Below are 20,285 nucleotides of genomic sequence, written 5' to 3' on the forward strand. Positions count from 1 at the left end.
CATCTATAGTTTACATTTTTGTGAGAAGCAAACAAAAACCATAATAAGGGTCAGGCATTGTAGCACAGTGTTAAGCTGCCATTTAGGGTGCCCACATCCCATATTGGAGTGTCTGGTTCAAGTCCAGGCTGTGCTTCCTATTCAGCTTCCTACTGGTGTACAACCTAAATAATAGCTCAAGTACTTGGGTTCCTGCCACTTATGTAGGAGACCCAGGTGGAAGACCTGGCCCAGTACTGGCTGTCGCAGACATTTGGGCAGTGAACCAGCAGATGAAAGATTTCTCTCTTACCCTGTGTCACTCTGCCTTTCAAATATAGAAAAATAAACTTTTTAAAAACATAATAAATGGATGAATTATATAATGTGTTTGATAATATTAAAAAAATAGAGCTGGTTACATTTTTTTTTTTAAAGATTTATTTATTTATTTGAGAGTCAGAGTTACACAGAGAGGAGAGGCAGAGAGAGAGAGAGGTCTTCCATCCGATGGTTCACTCCCCAATTGGCTGCAACGGCTGGAGCCACACCAGTCCGAAGCCAGGAGCCAGGAGCTTCCTCCAGGTCTCCCACACTGGTGCAGGGGCCCAAGGACTTGGGCCATCTTCCACTGCCTTCCAGACCATAGCAGAGAGCTGGAATGGAAGTGGAGCAACCGGGTCTCGAACTGGCGCCCATATGGGATGCTGGCACTTCAGGCCAGGGCATTAACCCACTGCGCCACAGCGCCAGCCCCGAATTAGTTACATTTTAAAATAGGCCTCATTCAGAAGGTGGCATTTGAGTCAAGTCTTTAAGTACAAGTGGGTGTTGACTGTGCATTTGTATGGGGAGAAAGGATTCTGGGAACAGGAACAGCCAGTGCAAAGGTCTAAGATGAGAGCATGCCTGGGAACAGCAAGGAGGATGTTACAGCTGGACTGAGTTGTCAAGGCAGAATAATAGTGGGGAATGAGATCAGAGATGTGCCAGGACTAGAGCTGTGTACTCTTAAACATCTTCATATATATATATATATATATATATATATATAGACAAGCAGAGTAGACAGCGAGAGACAGAGAGAAAGCTCTTCCTTTTTTTTCTGTTGGTTCACCCTCCAGTGGCCGCTGCGGCCGGCGCACCACGCTGATCCGAAGCCAGGAGCCAGGTGCTTTTCCTGGTCTCCCATGCGGGTGCAGGGCCCAAGGACTTAGGCCATCCTCCACTGCACTCTCGGGCCACAGCAGAGAGCTGGACAGGAAGAGGAGTGACCGGGACAGAATCTGGATCCCCAACCAGGACTAGAACCCGGTGTGCCGGCGCTGCAGGTGGAGGATTAGCCTATTGAGCCGCGGCGCCTGCCCATCTTTATATTCTTAATGCTGAGTACAGTGACTGTCAATAATGTCTCAATAAAAATTTATAAATCAAATAGTTATCTAAGTCCAGTTTCTGTATTTTTAGACCAAGAACCACTAAAATAACTTTCCCGCAGAACTGCCTTGATCTTTTCATATTTTGGTAATAACCTTTAGTTGGCTCATCCACTCAATGAAGTCTAAATTTTTTGACATTTAAAGCCTTACAGTTTTCTCCTAGTTTGCATTTGCACCTTTGTTCTATTGATACTTCTAAGCATGTGTCCATTTTTGCTCGCCGCCTTATTTGTTTACTTGGTGTTTTCCTTTTATCATTGATCTGTTAATGCAGTTATTTAGGGGATGTTATTTGTTCCCTTTTGTCTGCCTTTTGAAATTGTCTATTCTTGAGGTTGTAGACCAAGTTATTTGTATGCTTCTTGGTGATAATACCTACTACCTACTATAATTGTGTGTACTTAGGCTTGTTGTAAAGGATTTTTGTTTCCTTGAGGCTAGGAGCTGCCTTTTAGTTATTTTGATATTCATGCTGTAACCCAAATATAGGTGTTCTAAAGTAGGTATCAAATAAATTGGGCACTTTGATAGTATTCTTACTGAGAGGATTATATGAGGCTAATAGGCACTATAATCAATCTTAACTTAAAATCATCTCTAGAAAGTATATCATTTTCAAGCACATGACATAATCCAAAGACAAAAAGTTAGTCTCATCATTATTGAAAGAATTTAAGTACACAATATGTAAAACTGTTCTTGTATTTTTATATCACATTGAAACACCCCCATTACCAGCATACCAACATTACACAACATATGCAATTCCTGATGTTAGAAAACACAAGGTTTAATTGCCTCCTGCACATCCTTGAAAAGCACCATCTCACTATCCAGAGGGTAGGATCCACCTATTCCTGGAGGAACGTGGGAAACAGAGGAGAATCCCACATCTTTTTCAATGAAAACACCTGAAGTAGTTACTAGAAGGAGGCCAGTGGGCTTTCAATTAGTCTCATAGTTTCTAAATTCTTATGCAACTGAAACACATGAGCTATTGCACCGACTGCCCAGGAAAACTTCTATGGGCTACAGAAAATTTAGTACATATGGGAAAAGGCCAAGGTGGCCTTATGTCATAGCAAGTTCCAAAAGCTACTTCTAAAGAAGATGAAGAAAAACTGAAAGAATTAGTAGGAGCAGTACAAGCAAGGGGAAATGGGCAGTTCAACTAAGAATACACATCACCCACCAAGGCCGCCTTCCATCCATTCAGTTGGGGTGAACCAAGGAAAGAGCAGCTATTTGGTGTTTTTTGGCCTACCTTGCTCTGTGTCTTTATACCTCCTGTCTTCCTTGCTGGAGCCACAAAGGTAGTTTCCAAGACTTTTCAGTTCATCTATCTCAGATGTGCTGGACTGACTACAGTCCACACTGCCCCCCTGTTCCCCTTTAATGTTTTAGGCCAGTTTGGATCAGAATGTTGGGAAGAAACTTTTTGTTTCTGGTCATGTGGCTCATGTTCTGGTTCAAGGTAGACAGAAAGTAGTATGTGAAATTAAGTTTATCTAAAGTGCCCAGGTAATGTCAGCTGAATAATGGCCCCAAAGGATACCAACATCCTAACTAGAAACACTTAGAAAACACTCGTCATTAAGAGCCAGATTCAAGACACAGCTAATCACTTGACACCTTGTTCAATACTTGACACATAAGCAAACACAGTGTTTGCAGATCTTAGAAGCTGGGAGTTGAGTCAAGATGATTGTAACAAAGTACAGGTTGTGCCAACTTGGTAGGAACCAAGTAACATACACATGAATAGCTACCATCTTGATACCTTCTAGATTTTATATATTGATCTCTTCTTTTGACAACAAATTTTATCACCTCCATTCCTTACTTAGATGTATCTGTCATTTAAGGCCAACCAATGAGGGTCAAATAATATTTTTGCTACATCATGTTTCTAATAATTCAGAACACACTAATATAATTCAGCAAATTAATGTTTCCTAAAAAAGTTTGACCAAGCAAGGAAAGACTGCAAAATTAAAATCCAGTATTTGGACCACTTAGATCTGTCACTGAGGAAATAACAGTGGTTGCTAAGAATATATTTGGACAGAAAAGTCAAAGTTCTGAGAGATAGATCTTAATTTAAGATTGAGATTTAATCAAAGTGTTTATAGGAAAAATGCATGAAGATTTTAGTTTTTGAATTTGTGGTATTTGTACCATCTTCATATCCCTATTAAGTTTAGAAGCACTTCAGATAACTCATATTTTTATTATATATTATTGTATTTTTTTTCACTTTTTACTTGAAAGACAAAGTGGGGGGAGTCTTTCTTCTAGATCACCCCAAAACTCCGACAACAGCTAGGGCTGGGCCAGGCCAAAACTAGGAAGCAAGAAACCAATCTGGGCTCCCATGTGAATGGTAGGAACCTTAATACTTGAGCCATCACCTGATGCAGGAGTAGGAAGATAGATCAGCAGCAGAGCCAAGACTTGAACCAGGCTTTTCAGTACAAGATGTGGGCATCTTAACCTCTGAGCCAAACACTTAGCTCATTTTTATATACATAAAAATACATACATATTATTTTAACTCCATTTTTGCAGAGAACATCAGATAGCCAGGATATCAGACATTGAGTTACTTTGTAATTGATTCTGTTTGCCTTATTTGAAATTTGCAAAGCCCCATATATGCTGTTATATTTCTTTACATTCTTATTCAAGAATTCTGCAGTATAATTTATTTTGTAATCTTTGTTCCTTATTGCTCTGATACTTTTTAGCATGATACTCAAAATAAAGAGAAACTGTATTATTTTATTCTGTTGACCATAAATATTGGAGAGAAAAGTTATGTAAGTACAGAATAGCCCTACCACCATAAGAGTACACTCCTAAGAGCACTGGTGCCCCTTTCCACTTCTGTACATCAATTGTTAAATGGCAAAAGTAGATTTATTTCGGTTATATGTGTGGCTTTAGTTGTTGGATCAGATTAAAATGGGTCTTTTTTTTTTTCCCCTGAAGGAGGGAAAGACAAGTTCTCCCATTCGCTTGTTCTCTCTGCTTATGACCTCCACAGCTATGGCCAAGCCAAGCTAAAGCCAGGAGCCTGGAACTCAATCTGGATCTCCCACTTAGGTGACAAGGACTCAAATACTAGAGTCATCACTTGCTGCCTCCCAGGTTGTACATTAATAAGCTAGAAGGGCTGGTGCTGTGACATAGTAGGTTAAGCCTTTGCCTGTGGCACCAGCATCCCATATGGGCACTGATTCATTGTCCCAGCTGCTCTTCTGATCCAGTCCTCTGCTTATTGCCTGGGAAAGCAGTGTAAGATTGCCCAAGTGTTTGGGCCTCTGCACCCACATGGGAGACCCCGAAGAAGCTTCTAGCTCCTGCCTCCTGATCCTCCCAGCTCCAGCTGTTGTGGTCATTTCAGGAATGAACCAGCTGATGGAAGACCTCTCTCTATCTCTCCCTCTTTCTGTAATTTGCCTCTCACATAAATAAATAAATCTTAAAAAAAAAAAATGGAGTTATGACTTGGACCCAGGCATTGTTACTGAGATACAGGTGTCCCATGCAGCAACTTAACCTAACACAGTGACGGACATCCCAAGCAGCAGGTGGAGCAAATGCCCACTCCTTGATCATTTTTTTTTTTTTTGGAAAATCATTAATTTTTAAAAAAATTTTATTAGCCATAATACTATGTAAGATTTTGTCCCATATCATGGGGAGACCCAAAACTAAGTAAAATCTTATGCAGAAAGCAAAATGAAGTTGTCTACCAAACGCTTAAATGTAAAAAAAATTAATCTTGCAAACAAAATATGGAAAATATATTTAGTGATAGACAACCAATAGATCAGTATTTTGCCTGTTTTTTTTTTTTTCTAATCCTGGTTACATAGAAAACTGGAAAACTACTGAAAGGGTAAAGGAAAAAATGCATTGAATGTTACTTAATTTATAAAATGCAGTATTCTCTGTAAATATTTAGTGTATATTCCTTTACCCTTGTGGCTGATTCCAAAAAATTATAAGCATTATTAACTATGTATAATGTTTATATTTAATATGGTCATTTCCTTGTACCATTAAATATACTTAAGAAATCCTTAAGTTTTGTAAGTCTTATAATCTGCTGTATCAATATATTTCAATTTGTTATTGTCACTTTATGATTACTTACACTCTTTCCAACTTTTCTTTTGCAATTATAAAAAGTATAGTGAATATCTACATAAATCTTAGTGTTGTTTTTTATTTTCTTGGGATAAATTTTTGGAAATGGACTTACTGAATTCAAAGGATTTTGTTAGGAAAAGAGTGGCAGATTGGTGCCTTCTCACACAGGGCACCAAAATGTTAGGAAAAGAGGCACAGAATAGAGAGGAGGGAGTGCACGAATTTACAGCCAGACCGAATTTATTCAGAGAAAATAAATCCATAGAGGTGGGTGACCAACTACCCACATGCACACCCCAGTGCCAGGCTTTTTTATATTTTAGGAGGGCTGGGGATGGGGTTGGGGTACGGGGCTGCAGGCAGAGGGGAATCCTGGAACTGGTCTTTCAAGTGTTGAGCAACTGGTCTTTCAGGTGGCTGTGGGGAGTGGGGTATGAAGACAATAGCATGTGAGACCCAATTGAGATTCAAGGGCAAGGAATACATTCCAAAGTTTATCTCCTTAGGGCTGTGAGGGAGAATGGCTGAGGCTTATGTCCTTGTTCCATCAGGTTTGAACTTTTTAAAGGCTCTGGTTACATGCTAAATTTTTTCCAGTAAAGCTTGTATCATTTCACTGCCCACTGAGTGACAGTTTGCTGCATCCTGCCCAACTTCAATTAGGATATTCATTATTGTTGCTTTCCTGTAGCTTTTCTTCTTTGAGGGAAATTTTCAAACTCAGTACAAACATAGTGAAATCAGACATGACCCCCTAAAATCTACACAAAACTGTGGCTCTTTAAAGTTCCCCAGAATTGCTATTTGGGATGCCACATATGCTATCGGAATTTGGGGTGCCATACGATTTCACATTATGCTTACTAATAAATCCCCAATATTAGTAAGCCCAAGAGGGTTCTTGCCTAATATTTAGAGAAGAATTCTAAATACCAACACAGATAAACGAGGCAGCATGATACATTTTAAGCTTTTATTTAGTGTGAAAGGTATCTAGGAAAGTGAGGGCTTTAGTTCAGGTTGGAAAGAGGGGAAAGTCTGGGAACTAGGGTAGCATCCATACCAAGCAGAGAGCAGGCCAAAAGCCACGTGCAGCAAGAGCCTTGAGCTGCTGTTCACCGCTCATCACCGGCAGCAAAGCAGAGCCTTTTGGGACACTCCCTGCCTTTTTATATATTTTCCAAAGGGGAGTGGCTTGTGGGCAGATGGGCGCTCAGGTATGGTCAGGTAGAGCCCGTTGTCACGTGGGGGCGTGGCGAAGGTATCAGAGTGTGAAGTCACATGGGGGTGTGGCGAAGGCATGGTCTTCCAGCTTAAGCCTAATTGATTTTAGCCTGTATGCCTGCCTACTAAAATAGGATGGGTAGTATAATTAACCTCCCTTGTGCCCATAACTCACCTTCAACAATTATTCACTTGTTGCTTTTGTTGTTTTCTCATTCACGCCCCATTTTAAAAATTATTGGACTATTTTTAAGCAATTTGTAAGCATCATTGTCATTTCACCTATAATCAGTACTTTTTTTCTATTTAAACTTAACCAGCAACTTCAATTGTTACATTTCAAGTATGTTTGTGTTTTAAAAGTAGAAATAAAAAGCCTCGGAGGATACAAAATTATTTGAATAAAAGATACCTTGTCTATACACCAAAGTGATATATTCTTTTTTTTTTTTTCCAAAGAGGCAGATATCTCAGTAGCTTTATTGAAAACGACTTAATTTCAGCTTGTGTGAACAAAGTTCAAAGAAAAAGTGAGCAATGAAAATATTCTCTATGTAAGAGTGGAACACCAGAATACTCTACATCCTGGGTAGTTATAGGCTAACAAAGTGGGTATTGTTTCATTTAACAGTTTTAGCTTTAATGCAAATATATATTATTATTTTGAATATTAACATTTTAAGTACATTTATGACTATTTTATCATTTCTGGAATGATAAACCAGGGCTTCTGGAATTCCAAATAGTCTTTTAAGTTTTCAAAAATATGGACATAAATCAACCACTATTCCTTTCTACACATCAAATATGAAGTAAGTGACATAATAATATCAACATTTTCACAGGAAAGTTTTTCAGGCATCTGGTACATATATTTGTGTGATAATAATGCCATAATTATATACAGAAAATATTTAATATTCTCCTTGTGCAACTTAAGTTCTGAAGATTTAAAAAAGTGTTCCATGTTAATAAAATATTAAAATACTATAAATTTCCCATAAATTTGATTTGTAACTATATAAAGAATGCACAAGATAACTCATACACCAAGTGATTCATCATTACAAATAATTATTGAACTGCATACACTTATTTGATATTACTAGTTTTCTAGATTTTTTAAACACAATATAGGCTTTAATATAACTTAAAAATATATCCAATTAAACTGTAACATTGAGGCAGCAAATGCCAGACCTATGTTTGCTTAGCTATTGATGTGTCATACAAATATAAATCTAGGACTCTTAATTCATATTTTGTCTTAAGTCACCACTATAGAGAATGTATTTGGAAATAAAAGAAATCAATAAAGGTGATTATATATGTGATATATATGTGATATATTCTACTCAAAGATAACTTCCATAGACATTACTGGGGCCTGTTCCTCTTAATTTTAGGTATAATGTTAATGAGGTTTATTATTACAGTTTAACAAGAAGGAAGGAAAGGTGAGAAATTGGTATAATATAGAGGCGGAAATGCGTGCCCACTGAACTTAGGTATCAAATGAGAAAACAAAACAGAAAGCAAATGATGGCAAGAGTCAAAGTGACTTGATTCACTGACAAATAAGAATAACTTATAAGCCCTAGGAGCAGAGACTTACAGAACAGAGAAACACTTGATATTTTAGTGATGACATTAATAACTTAGCAAGAAAAGTTTACCAACAAGCTGAAGTGGGACTCCAGAAAGGCAACATAGGACGTTCTCCTACCTTTCTTGTATTGTCTCCCTCCAGTGTTTTTTATGGAATGTGGGTTGTTACGGTGATGAGAGGGTACCTAACAGGGAGGGATTGTAGATCTCATAATGTGGGGAAAGAGCCAGTGTACTTCAGGGAAGTTTCAGGCTACTCCTTTGAACTGTGCTTGCTGTTTCACTTTGCCTTCATGTGAGCACACAGGGTGAGGTCAGTACATTATTCCAAAATTCTGCAAACTGGTCTGATTTCGGTCTTCTCTTCATCTCTCCCAGGGGAGGCTGTGGGAACCTGAAAGTAGAAGCCTTAGAGGTTTAGATGAGGATGAAGAGGTATAGTGTGGAGCTGGGGAGAAAGGAAGTTATTGTCACTTACTGACTGTGTATGTGTTGAATCGGTGGTTAAAAATCACTGTATTTTTAAGTAAAAGTAGTTCTAGGTTCAGGGTAAGACTAGGGAAGTAGGCTGCTAACTGTGGAGGGGAAGCAAAGATGGTAGGAATTGAGGATGTCACGGAACTCTATTAGCTCGATGGTGTTAAGAGGGGAGAAAGAAATGACATATTTCTGATCTTTTTTTTTTTTTTTCACTAATACTTTTGCAGCATCTTCCATGTGCTAACTACTATTCTAGGTCCTGATAAGAAAGCAGTAAGCAAGACAGATTTATCATGGAGCTTATATTCTGGTGGCAAAGACACAGACAATATAAAATATCATAGTAAACACAACCTGCACCTTTCCTCAGTTATGCCTGTGTATAATAAAAGGAAACAGAGCTTTGCCTAATTAGAACTTAGGTGGTATCTGTGGTTAGAGGATCAGGCTATGTCGATAGCCCCATTTAATTATATTTTGTTGTCTATGTTTTTATTAACTGAAGACTAATTTGAATTTTATCTTTTTTCTCCCTTTTTACAACTTGCTGGTTTTATTTGTATCATCACCATCCATGTACCCTGTCAAGGTGAAATTCATTGTCTTCATGGTGGTCAACTCTGAGCAGCTAGGCCTCTAGAAACTTAGCAGGTGGTTTTGAAGTCTGACTTCTCTCTGAAGTTACAACTCTTTAGATCATTACTTGAAGGTAGCATTCTACATCCTCTTGGTCTTGTTTAGATTCTTTTTTATTTCCCTCTACATCTGAGTTTTTTTGTGGGTTCCTTGTGAGGGGTTGTTAATTTTGATAAAATACACATAAAGTAAAATTTATCATCTTAAACATTTTTAAATACAGAGTTCAGTGGCATTGAATACATTATTGCAACACCATCACCACTATCCAAACACAAAACTTTTCTGAAAATGGAGGCTTTGAACCTGTTAAGCAGTAACCTCTTATTTTCTCCTCTCCTAGTTTATTTTGCTGTCTCCTGAGTGTTCTTTCTCAAGAAAAAACTGGTTTTCACTTCATGAGGAATTTAGCCATTTCTTTTTGAACCAAATGAAACAAACAAAAGCCACTAAATGATCTATGAATTCCATGCCCACAAAGTTTATAATAACATAGTCTGGAGCAGATTGCCTGAGGTCAAATATCAGCTCCTCGACTTTCTACTTCTGTGACTCTGAGCAAGTTATTTAACATCTCTATCTGAAAAATGGAGATAGTAGTACTTACTGTATCATTATTATGGGGATTTTAATATTTGTCCCTTGGAAAACTTCTGAGTTATACAGGTAGATGTATAAATCTGGAAAACTAACCCTGCAATGTTATAAATTTAAAATAAATGCAGTAGAAATTACAGGAGGGGGAAGGTCACTGAGATTGTGGTGCTCAGGAGGACTTCATTGAGGAACAATCAGAAGGAACCTTCCACATACTTCTAACCCCACATCTTTAGTTATGTGCTCTAGTCTCTGATCTGTATTCTCAAACTCCGCTTTCTCATCTGTAACCAAGACAAACTTTCCTGCTCCTCTCAGACCCAATGCCCACATTAAAATATTGGAGCCTACCCCCATTTGCCTGTTTAAGCACATTACTCTAGCATTTTCACTTTCTGTCTTCACCATTTTTTTACTCTTTGCTGGCTCTTTCTAATTGGTGTATAAGGGTGTTGTTAATTGTTCTTACTAAACAGAACATAAAAGTGTCTTGCCTCCACTGCTGCGCTCCTCAGAGTAATAAACCAGATTTCTGCATGGTTACTTCTTCAAATCTTTGCTGATTTCACTTTGCCAATAAGTTCTACCCTGGTCACACTCTTATTCTGCAACCCATCACTCTTTTTTACTCACAGTGTTTATCACTTTGTTACATGCTAATTTATTCTTGTTGCTGTTTGTTGTCCCTGAGGTGATTCTTCTAAATTATCAATTGATTTTGTTCAAAAGCAAGTATTTGTTTAGAGTTGAAGAGATAAACTTAGAGCTAGATTAGGAAAGATAGATAGGGATTATAGATAGATAGGTTATAGATTAAGGGGGAGCAAAGTGAAGAGGAAAAAAATGTTTAATCAAAAGTACAAGATATAGAAATATAGAAGTCAGTGTGAATGCAAATTTTTGGTATTCCAGCCTAGTTGCAGTCAGGGGTTCAGGATCTGGTGCAGAAGAAAGATTGAACTACAAAGGTAGGTTGGAAGCAGCTTGAATGAGTGAAGTGGAGAGACTTTGAAGATTTGTGAATCAGAATGATAAAGGTTAAAGTGTCAGTGTGACAGATCCTGTGGCTAAGCATGCTCAATATCCATCCCAAAGTGCTTCTAATGGCCATTCCTGTAAGTTAGAAACTGAAATGCTATAAATACTTCCCAGATTCCCTTCTCTTGGGATTCCAGATATGCCCTGGTCATGTGTACTTATCTGAGACTTAAATTCAGAACTGAGTTAAACAGGGAGGAAATCGGGGTATGAGGCATCCATTTTGCTAGAAGCATGGTGTTGTGGTTCTAGACTTAGCATATAAAAACAGTGAACTCATTTGGTCTTCCAGTCTCATAGTCTATGTGTTTCAGACAAGTCATATCACATTCCAGTAGATGTGTTACCAGAGAAGCAAATGGGTCCTTGTCTTTGTGCAAGATAGAATTCAGGCGTGAGACAGAGAGTAGTAGAAAGCAAAGTAGCAAGGTTTATTAGGGTAGGGACATCCATAAGAAAAGATGGGCACCTCTCCAGACAGGACCTGAGAAAGAATACGAGGTTTACATTTAGGTTGGAACTTTTAAGGGGATGGGTCTTGCCTTCCCTCCCCCTCTCCTTCTTCTCCCAAACAAAGGACTTGTTGGATGTAAATACGAGAAATTCCTTTCTGAGTTTTCCCCTGAAGTTATCAGACAGGGGAAGCCTGGCTGGCGTTGCCCTGCCTTAGAAGAAGGATGGTTATCAAGTAGTAGGGGCAGGACTTTGAAGTGCAGATACTGAGCTGCACCTGGAAGGTTATCAAGAGGATGCTGGACCTAGATGTCAACTCCTTAGGCCTTTGTCACACACACATAAGCAAGCTCATTTCTGACTCCTACCTAACAGATGGAGATAGTTTAATAGTCTTTTTAATTTGGGCTTATCCCTATCCAAATACATGTGTTTTCTAGTATACCTATGCTGCCAAGCATATATATGTTTATATATAAAAGTGATTGTCCTTAAGTATAATGAAACTTTTCCTTTCTGATAATTTCAGGATTTGCCTTTAATTATCACTTTACATGGTAGTTTTTTTCTTTTTTTTTCTTGTAAATGTACAATTTCTAAGTTTCAAATCCACAGATATTTTTCTTAACTAAAAGTTAGCATATTTGGTATTTGTCTCCTCCAGAATAATAAACTGTTAAACTGTCCTAGTCATGGTCATAAAAAATTTAGTACCTGAATCATAACATAGTTGAGCTTTAGGAGTCTGGATCTAGTTTTGTTTTTATTTTTGTTTTTTTCTATTTGGTCTTTCCGCAACTTGTTTTCTTCCCACCACCAGTCATAAAACAAAGGAAATTAATTCCTCACCCTATTATGTCTAAACCAAAATCATTGCATCAGTAAATGCACGTAACATGCAGGCTAAATTCCTAATAGCATAGCTCATTATTCATATTATTATTTGGTCTCATTAGTGTCTTAGGATTTATAAAGACTTGTATAACAGAAACTACTTCATGTTTTCCAATGATAAAGCATATGTACTGAGTATGTTTCATATTTTCACGTTTATTCTCTTAAGATTTTTAATTAACTTCAAATAGCATAATTTTTTTTTTTACTATGACATTTTTAAAGAATTGTTTGTATGCTATGGAAGACACTTTTATCCTGTGTTCATTTTGTAGGTTATTGAAGACAATGGTGTTCGAAGAGTTGTTGTGGTTCCTCAGGCCCCAGAGTTTCACCCTGGCGGTCACACAGTCATCCACCGCTCCCCACATCCTCCTCTTCCTGGTTTCATTCCTGTCCCAACCATGATGCCCCCTCCACCACGCCATATGTACTCACCAGTCACTGGAGCTGGAGACATGGCAACACAGTATATGCCACAGTATCAGTCTTCACAAGTATATGGAGATGTAGGTAAGACAGCTAAAACTATTCATGTTTGATTGAGCTGGATATTCTTCACTTGGATGTAGTAGATACTATCATCACATCTGTAAAAAAGACAACAAACAGTAATGATATCACAGTCATTTTCTATTGCCCAAGTGCCATGTTGTTGTATTATCCTCATGCTCACCCTTGGAGACAGATGAGTAAATAGAAAATCAAACAGAACATCATAGGGAACCGTGTTCAAACAAGGTGCCTTTTCCTCTGTCTTGAGGTAGACAGTATGAAATTTTCAGCCTGAATAGCTATGTCATTGTTTAATTCTGCAGACTGTGCCACTACACAAAATTGCTGAGTTCTTTGAGGAATTAAGATGACAGAAAAAGCTATAATCTCTACCCTCAAGGAATTAATAAATTTGAGGGAAGAAAAGACTATTGCATATACATAAAATAAAATCTAGTCTTTTCCATGGCTTTAAATACCACCTATATACTACAGCTCTCAAAATATATTTCAGCCAGAACTTCTCTTATGAACCCCAGACTTCTGTTCTGTTTTTTGATAACTATACTTGGATATGTTATACATTTCAACCCAGACATTTCTAATACAAAGCTCAGTTTTGGACCCATATAACCTTTCTCTCTATGCTACTTCTCCCAGTAGATGGTAACACTCGCCATTTAGTTTGCTCGAATGAAAGCCAGATGGTTGAATTTGATTCCTTCTCTTTCAACCCCACGCCACTTGGTATCAGTTTTCTTTTTACCACCTTCTTCTCTGCTGCTCCTCAAATCCAGTCTGCCATCAGCTCTTTCCAGGGCAGCTCAGCAGCAGAGTATTGTTGATTTTCTTCTTCCTTTCTTGCCTCTAATAATCACTCAGTCTTGGTAGTCATTTGAAAATATTAGTCTGACTGTTTTCCTATTTCAAAGATTTCAGTGACTTCCTATTGCATTTAGAATAAAATCCTAAACACTCCCCCCTGGAACAGAGTTTCTCAAATGTACTGCTAGTCAAGTTTCAAGATGAGTAAGTCTTTGTTGTAGAGGACATTGTAGGATGCATTGTAGAATGGTTAACAACCTCCCTGGCCTCTCCCCACTAAGTTTGCTCTAGCACACAGTTCTCACAGGGCTCCCCACCCCTACACCCCCAAGTTATAACATCTAGAAATATCCAAACATTGCCTCATGAACTCTAGGGGCCAAGATTAGCTGTCACAAACTGCTGCCCTGCTGCCCTTAACTGCCTTGTCCTACTGCTTCCTCTAATCTAGTTCTTCACAAACTTCTAATTTCTTGTCTTAGGGCCTCTGTGTGTGATGTGCTCTTTTCCAGGAATGTTCTCCCTTTTCTGTAGAAAATTTCCTTTTTCCTTTAGAATTCAACTTTTAAAGGGACTTCTCTGCCCTTTATCAGTCTCTAACACAGAAAACTCATTTTTTTCACATACCTTAACACAATTTTATTTTTTATTTTTCTGTCCTCATTATATGATTGTAAACCCCCTAAGAACTGAATCTATATTGTTTATCACTGTTTCCCTTGTACTTAACAGTGTCTATTACCCATGCTTAGTAAATCTGTGGGAGAAATAACTCTAAATACAAGATTTAAATTATGCAGCATAGCTTTATGTAATGAATATATTATATCACATATGTATTTCTCAGACTTCTTTTGCCCAATAATGCAGATTGATTCACTAGAACTGGGTGGAGCTTGAGATTCTGCTTTACTAACAATCTCCCAGGTGGTACTTTTGTGTAGCAAGAGTTCATACTGCAAATTAGTCTCATCCTTCTATTTTGTTTACTGCTAACTAAGACTTAGTTTTTTTTAAATGCATTTGAGAAAATTACAAGCAAAAAACTAGGTATTAGAATTATTACTATTTTGCATTGTTTAAAACTCATTGTTATTAAGGGATATATACTAGAATACACAGATGTGATTTATAATAATGTGCAGGAGACAGACAAATCCACCAGCTAGCTACCCTGACTTGTATATAACATCATGAAATTGTAAGCCAGAGAACCCACCACTGGATCTTAATTACTGACATTGCTGGATTTCTAACAGTAGCTAGCCACCGTGACCCCTTGACCCCTTGACCCCTTTTCCATGCACATTTTATATGGGTTTCTAGAGTGGGACCTGAGCCAACATTTCATTGTCAACAGTACCATTATTGATCCTGAACTTTGCTAGACACTATGCTCATATGTGTATTGTCTTACATAATCTTCAAATAAAATTCTGCAAAATACAGATAAGGAAACTGAGGCTTGGAAGTGCTAAGTAATTTCTGCAGGGTCACACTGCTAGTTAATTGCTGAAGATTTCAACCCTTTTAGATCTGTTTGATTAAATAAAGTTCCTCTTCTTTCTGGTAGTACATATTCTGTGTTTTCCCCCATATTTGCTTTATTATTTTCTGTGGAGTAATAGATAAAATATAAAAAGCATTTTGAATAATGATGTTTTAAAAATGCATAGTAATTTGTTAGTTTCTATGTTCTTGATCTTTTTTGTTAAGATATAATTCATGTAACAAAATTTACCACTTTAAGCCATACATTTCAGTAGTTTTCTGTATGTGCACTGTATACTACATTTAGTGCCACTATTTAATTCCTAGGACGTATCTATCATCCCCAAAAGAAACCTGGTACCTCTTCACAGTCAGCCCCAATTCCTTCTTTCTTTCATTGCTTAATCTACTCTCTGTCTCTGTGGATTTGCATGTTTTGCATATTTAATATAAATATATAAGCTGTATGAATTTCACATGTAACTATCACTAAAGTGTTCATTTGTATGTTGCCTTTGGTATCTAGCTTTTTTCTCTTTAACATAAAAATTTTAAGATTCATCTGTGTTGTCACATGGAGCAGTACTTCATTCTTTTTTGACTGAATAATTCTACATACTGTTGCTGTACCACATTTTGTTTATTTATTAGTTGGTGGACATTTATGTTGTTTTCATTTTTTATGAATAATACTACTGGAAACATTGTGTATTGATATTTTGTGTTGACATTATATTTTCTCGCCTCCTGGGTATATACCTAAGAGTGGAATTGCTGGGTCATATGTTAATTTGATATCAGCAATGTGTATGAGGTTCGAATTTCTCCATATCGATGCTAAAATTTCTTATTGTCCTGTCTTTTGATTATTGCCATCCTGTTGACTGTGAAGTTTTTTTACGATTTTGATTTGCTTTTCTCTTATGACTGCCGACATTGTACATCTTTTCTTGTGCTTATTGTCCAGTTCTATATGTTTTTTGGAGAAATGTCTGTTCACATCCTTCACCTGTTTTTTGAATTGGGTTGTCTTTTTATTGTTGAATTGTAAGAGTGTTTTATATATTCTGGATATAAGTTCCTTATCAGGTATATGATTTGCAGATATTTTCTTCTATATTGTGTTTTTATTTTCTTCTTGGTATCCTTTGATGCAGAGAAGGTTTTCATTTTGATGAAGTTCAGGTTTTTTTTTTTCTTTGATTGTGCTTTTGATATCCTAAGAAGCTACTGCCTAAGCTACTGCAAAGTCATGGAAATACACCACTCATGTTTTCTTCTAAGAGTTTTATAGTAAGAAGTTACATTTGTGTCTTTAAATCATACGAATCATTTTTTGTATATGGTATGAAGTTAGGGGTTCACATTTATTTGATATGTAGATACCCAAATTCCTGTGTTTATTATTCTAATGTTATTTTATATATCCTTGTATTAATTGCAAGACTATTATAGTAGTTTTCCAAAGCACTGCTGCAAACTTCTCTCCTTACTGAGGCTTTTGGGACTGCTAAGAAGATGTTTTTCTCAGTACAGATTTTAAATTTAAAATAATAAACTCTGGGACAATTGATTCAGTAATGTTTATTGAGTATTTTGACTTTATTGTGCACTTTGAGACTTTTATTAGACGTGAGTACGCTCATCTAGGTGCCAACTTTGAATTTATAGTATCTGAAGACATAACACTTTATATGTAGATTTTGTCATTATTAAACAATCTAACCCTTTTTTTTTTTTTTGCCAACTTTCAAAATTTTTTTTCAGTGATGATTTGCTTTCTTGAATCCTAAAGAAATTTAGCCAGACAGTTTTCTTTTTACTTATTTTATGTTCGAGATTAGAAGAGATGGGAAAAGTAATAGCTACAAAAAGGTAAAAGAAGTCTTCATTCCTCGCCTACAATAATCATAGCATACCACTAAGCTGTTTCTATGGAGAGTAATAGTCAGTTGGAAGAAGATGAAGGAAAGAAATTTCTCTGTAAATGTACTAAATATATATAATTATAATCAAGTCACAAAGCTTGGTTCTGTCAGCTAGTGGAGACACAGAAATAGCTTTGTTTTGCAAAATTATTCTTTAAAATATTTTATGACAAGTTTTTTATGATAGATTTCGTTCCTGTTCTTTTTTCATGCTGTAAACTTACTTGGAAAAAATGATCTTTATCAATTTGTTTTTTTATTTCTTCCTAGATGCTCACTCTACACATGGAAGATCCAACTTCAGAGATGAAAGATCTAGTAAAACATATGAACGTTTGCAGAAAAAATTAAAGGATCGCCAAGGAACACAGAAAGATAAAATGAACAGTCCACCATCATCACCCCAAAAATGCCCTTCTCCCATAAATGAACATAATGGGTTAATAAAAGGGCAGAATGCTAGTAGTATAAACACAGGCTCAGCAAAAAACAAGTCAGGGAAAGGGAAAAGTGGTACACAAGTTGATACAGAAATAGAAGGTAACTATTTAAAATACTCAGATGTTCTCATTGATACTTTTCATCATTATTCAACCTACTAAAAGTATATTCTTTTCATGATGGTCCAGATAATTTGTTGATTCATAGCCTAACACTGTGAATGTGAGAAATTTTAGAATCTAAATTGATACCCAAATTCTTTTTTATTGAGATTTCAAGTAGTGCAGGAAAATAATATCTGACTAGAAACTAAAATGCTTCCAACCTGAAGAACTGTCAAGAAGTAGGCTGTGTTAATTCTTCCCTACCTTACTTTTCCTAAAAATTCCCACTCCTCACTAACAAAGTTTAATGTTTTAACAACTTAATAGCTTGTGTATTAACAACATTTACAAAAAAGTCCTCCATATAGTTAAGATTTCTGATCGTCCTTTTCAGCACTGATGTTTCAGAAGAGTTAAGCTAAAGCTTCATGTTGATCAGTGGTGACTATAAGTTATTATCAAGCCAATTACATTCCTGTTTTGGGAAACCACAATTAGGGCATGTCATGAAAACATAGTTAACTGAAGAGGTATAAGACTGACAGATGAGCACTTTCCAGAGAAAAGACTATTACAACTATAAATAAAAATATAATTTCTATGAGAAAACTTCCAGATGTGTCTATATAGTGGTATTATAATTAGTAATCACAGTAAAAATGGAAATAGAAACTGAGCAGAAGAGTACTGAAGAGCCACAGACTGCTAAGTGTGAACAAAGAGATAAAAACTGGAAGAGGCTCAAATACCAAGCTACTTTCAGATGACATATTTAGGGGAACGGGATTAAGGTGGTTTTTGATTTGTTTGTTTTTTTAGAAAAAGATGAAGAAACTAAAGCATTTGAAGCACTTCTTTCTAACATTGTCAAACCAGTGGTAAGTATCTCATATATTTTCTTGACTTGTATATTTAGTATATTTATATTGGGTTTTATGTATTTTTAGTCATGCTTTATTTAAAAATTATATATTAGAAACATGAAATTAATAATTGTGAATCTGATAAGGAGAGATATATTGATCAGTGAAGCAGAATATTGATGCAAGAATCTTTTTTTTTTTTTTTTAACTTTTTGGCAGGCAGAGTGGACAGTGAGAGAAAGAGACAGAGAGAAAGGTCTTCCTTTTGCCGTTGGTTCACCCTCCAATGGCCGCTGCGGCTGGCGTGCTGCGGCCAGCGCACCGCGCTGTTCCAAAGGCAGGAGCCAGTTGCTTATCCTGGTCTCCCATGGGGTGCAGGGCCCAAGTACTTGGGCCACCCTCCACTGCACTCCCTGGCCATAGCAAAGAGCTGGCCTGGAAGAGGGGCAACCGGGACAGAATCCGGTGCCCCGACCAGGACTAGAACCCGGTGTGCCAGCGCCGCTAGGCGGAGGATTAGCCTGTTGAGCCACGGTGCCGGCCAAGAATCATTTTTTAAACAAGGATATAATAACACACTAGATAACAAACAAACACTGTCAGAAAAGGCAGAGAACTAACAGTGTAAATAAAACTGATTATCAATGATTTTTACAGTCCATTTATATATAAAATATATCTAGTTAACTCCTTCTGGTGTTAAATAAAAGGAATGCAATAAAATCAAACAGAAAAGCTAGAAAATTCGTATTTCCCAGTTTTTTGTAAGTGTAGATAGAATAAGAAAATTATGAAAAACTATGGCAGGAGCTTGCATTGTTGCGTAGCAGGTAAAGCCTACACCTGTGATGCCTGCATCACATATAGGTGCCAGTTTGTGTCCTGGCTGCTCCACTTCTGATCTAGCTCCTTGCTGAAGGTATGAGAAAAGCAATGGAAGATGGCCAAGTGCTTGGGTCCCTGCTACCCATGTGAGAGACCCAGGTAAAGTTCCTGGCTCCTGGCTTTAGCCTGGCCTAGCCCTAGCCATTGGGGCCAACTGGGGAGTGAACCAACAGATGGAAGATCTTTCTCTCTCTCTCTTTCTCTTTCTCTCTCTCTTTCACTATGTGTGTCTCTCTCTTCTACTTTGACTTTCAAATAAATATTTTAAAAAACAAGAAAGAAAAGGTATGGAAGCAAAGCTAGCTACATAAAATTTGCTATATAGATCTAAAATAGCATAAGTGAAGATTATATCCTCCTAGGAAAATTAACATCTGCTATATATTAAATGGTTATACACGTTGAATTTTTTAAATCCATTAACAAGACCTCAGAGGCTTCTTTACTGATAATCAAAGGAAATATGAATTAAACTTCTCTGAAACTGAGGCTCCATTTCTCAATAAGAAGTTATACAAACAAAAAATGCTTGTTACATCAATACTAACAAGAAATTAAATAGTTTTAAGAGAATGCATAAATAAGTAATGATTTTTAAGGGCAAAATGATACAGCCATTTAAAAATATTGTCAATAAGACTGCAGAAATATGCTAAGATGCTTTTGACAGGAGTAGGGAGAAACATTGGAGAACCAAACTATTTAATAAACTCCATAATTATTGTGTCTATTAAGATGACTTTAGGA

General features: G+C 36.9%; 1 protein-coding gene across 4 annotated transcripts in view; it reads left to right on the forward strand.

Annotated features, from left to right (window-relative positions):
* FNDC3A (fibronectin type III domain containing 3A) overlaps window positions 1–20,285 on the forward strand; it is a 187,190-nt gene that overhangs the window by 95,143 nt on the left and 71,762 nt on the right. For all 4 annotated transcript variants that reach the window (XM_062194208.1, XM_062194206.1, XM_062194207.1 and 1 more), the window contains 3 exons: window positions 12,782–13,019; window positions 17,516–17,785; window positions 18,610–18,668. In XM_062194208.1, the coding sequence (XP_062050192.1) occupies window positions 12,782–13,019; window positions 17,516–17,785; window positions 18,610–18,668 (567 nt within the window). The remainder of the gene's footprint in view (window positions 1–12,781; window positions 13,020–17,515; window positions 17,786–18,609; window positions 18,669–20,285) is intronic.

Source organism: Lepus europaeus, chromosome 6 (assembly GCF_033115175.1).
Source record: "Lepus europaeus isolate LE1 chromosome 6, mLepTim1.pri, whole genome shotgun sequence".
NCBI classification, from domain to species: domain Eukaryota; kingdom Metazoa; phylum Chordata; class Mammalia; order Lagomorpha; family Leporidae; genus Lepus; species Lepus europaeus.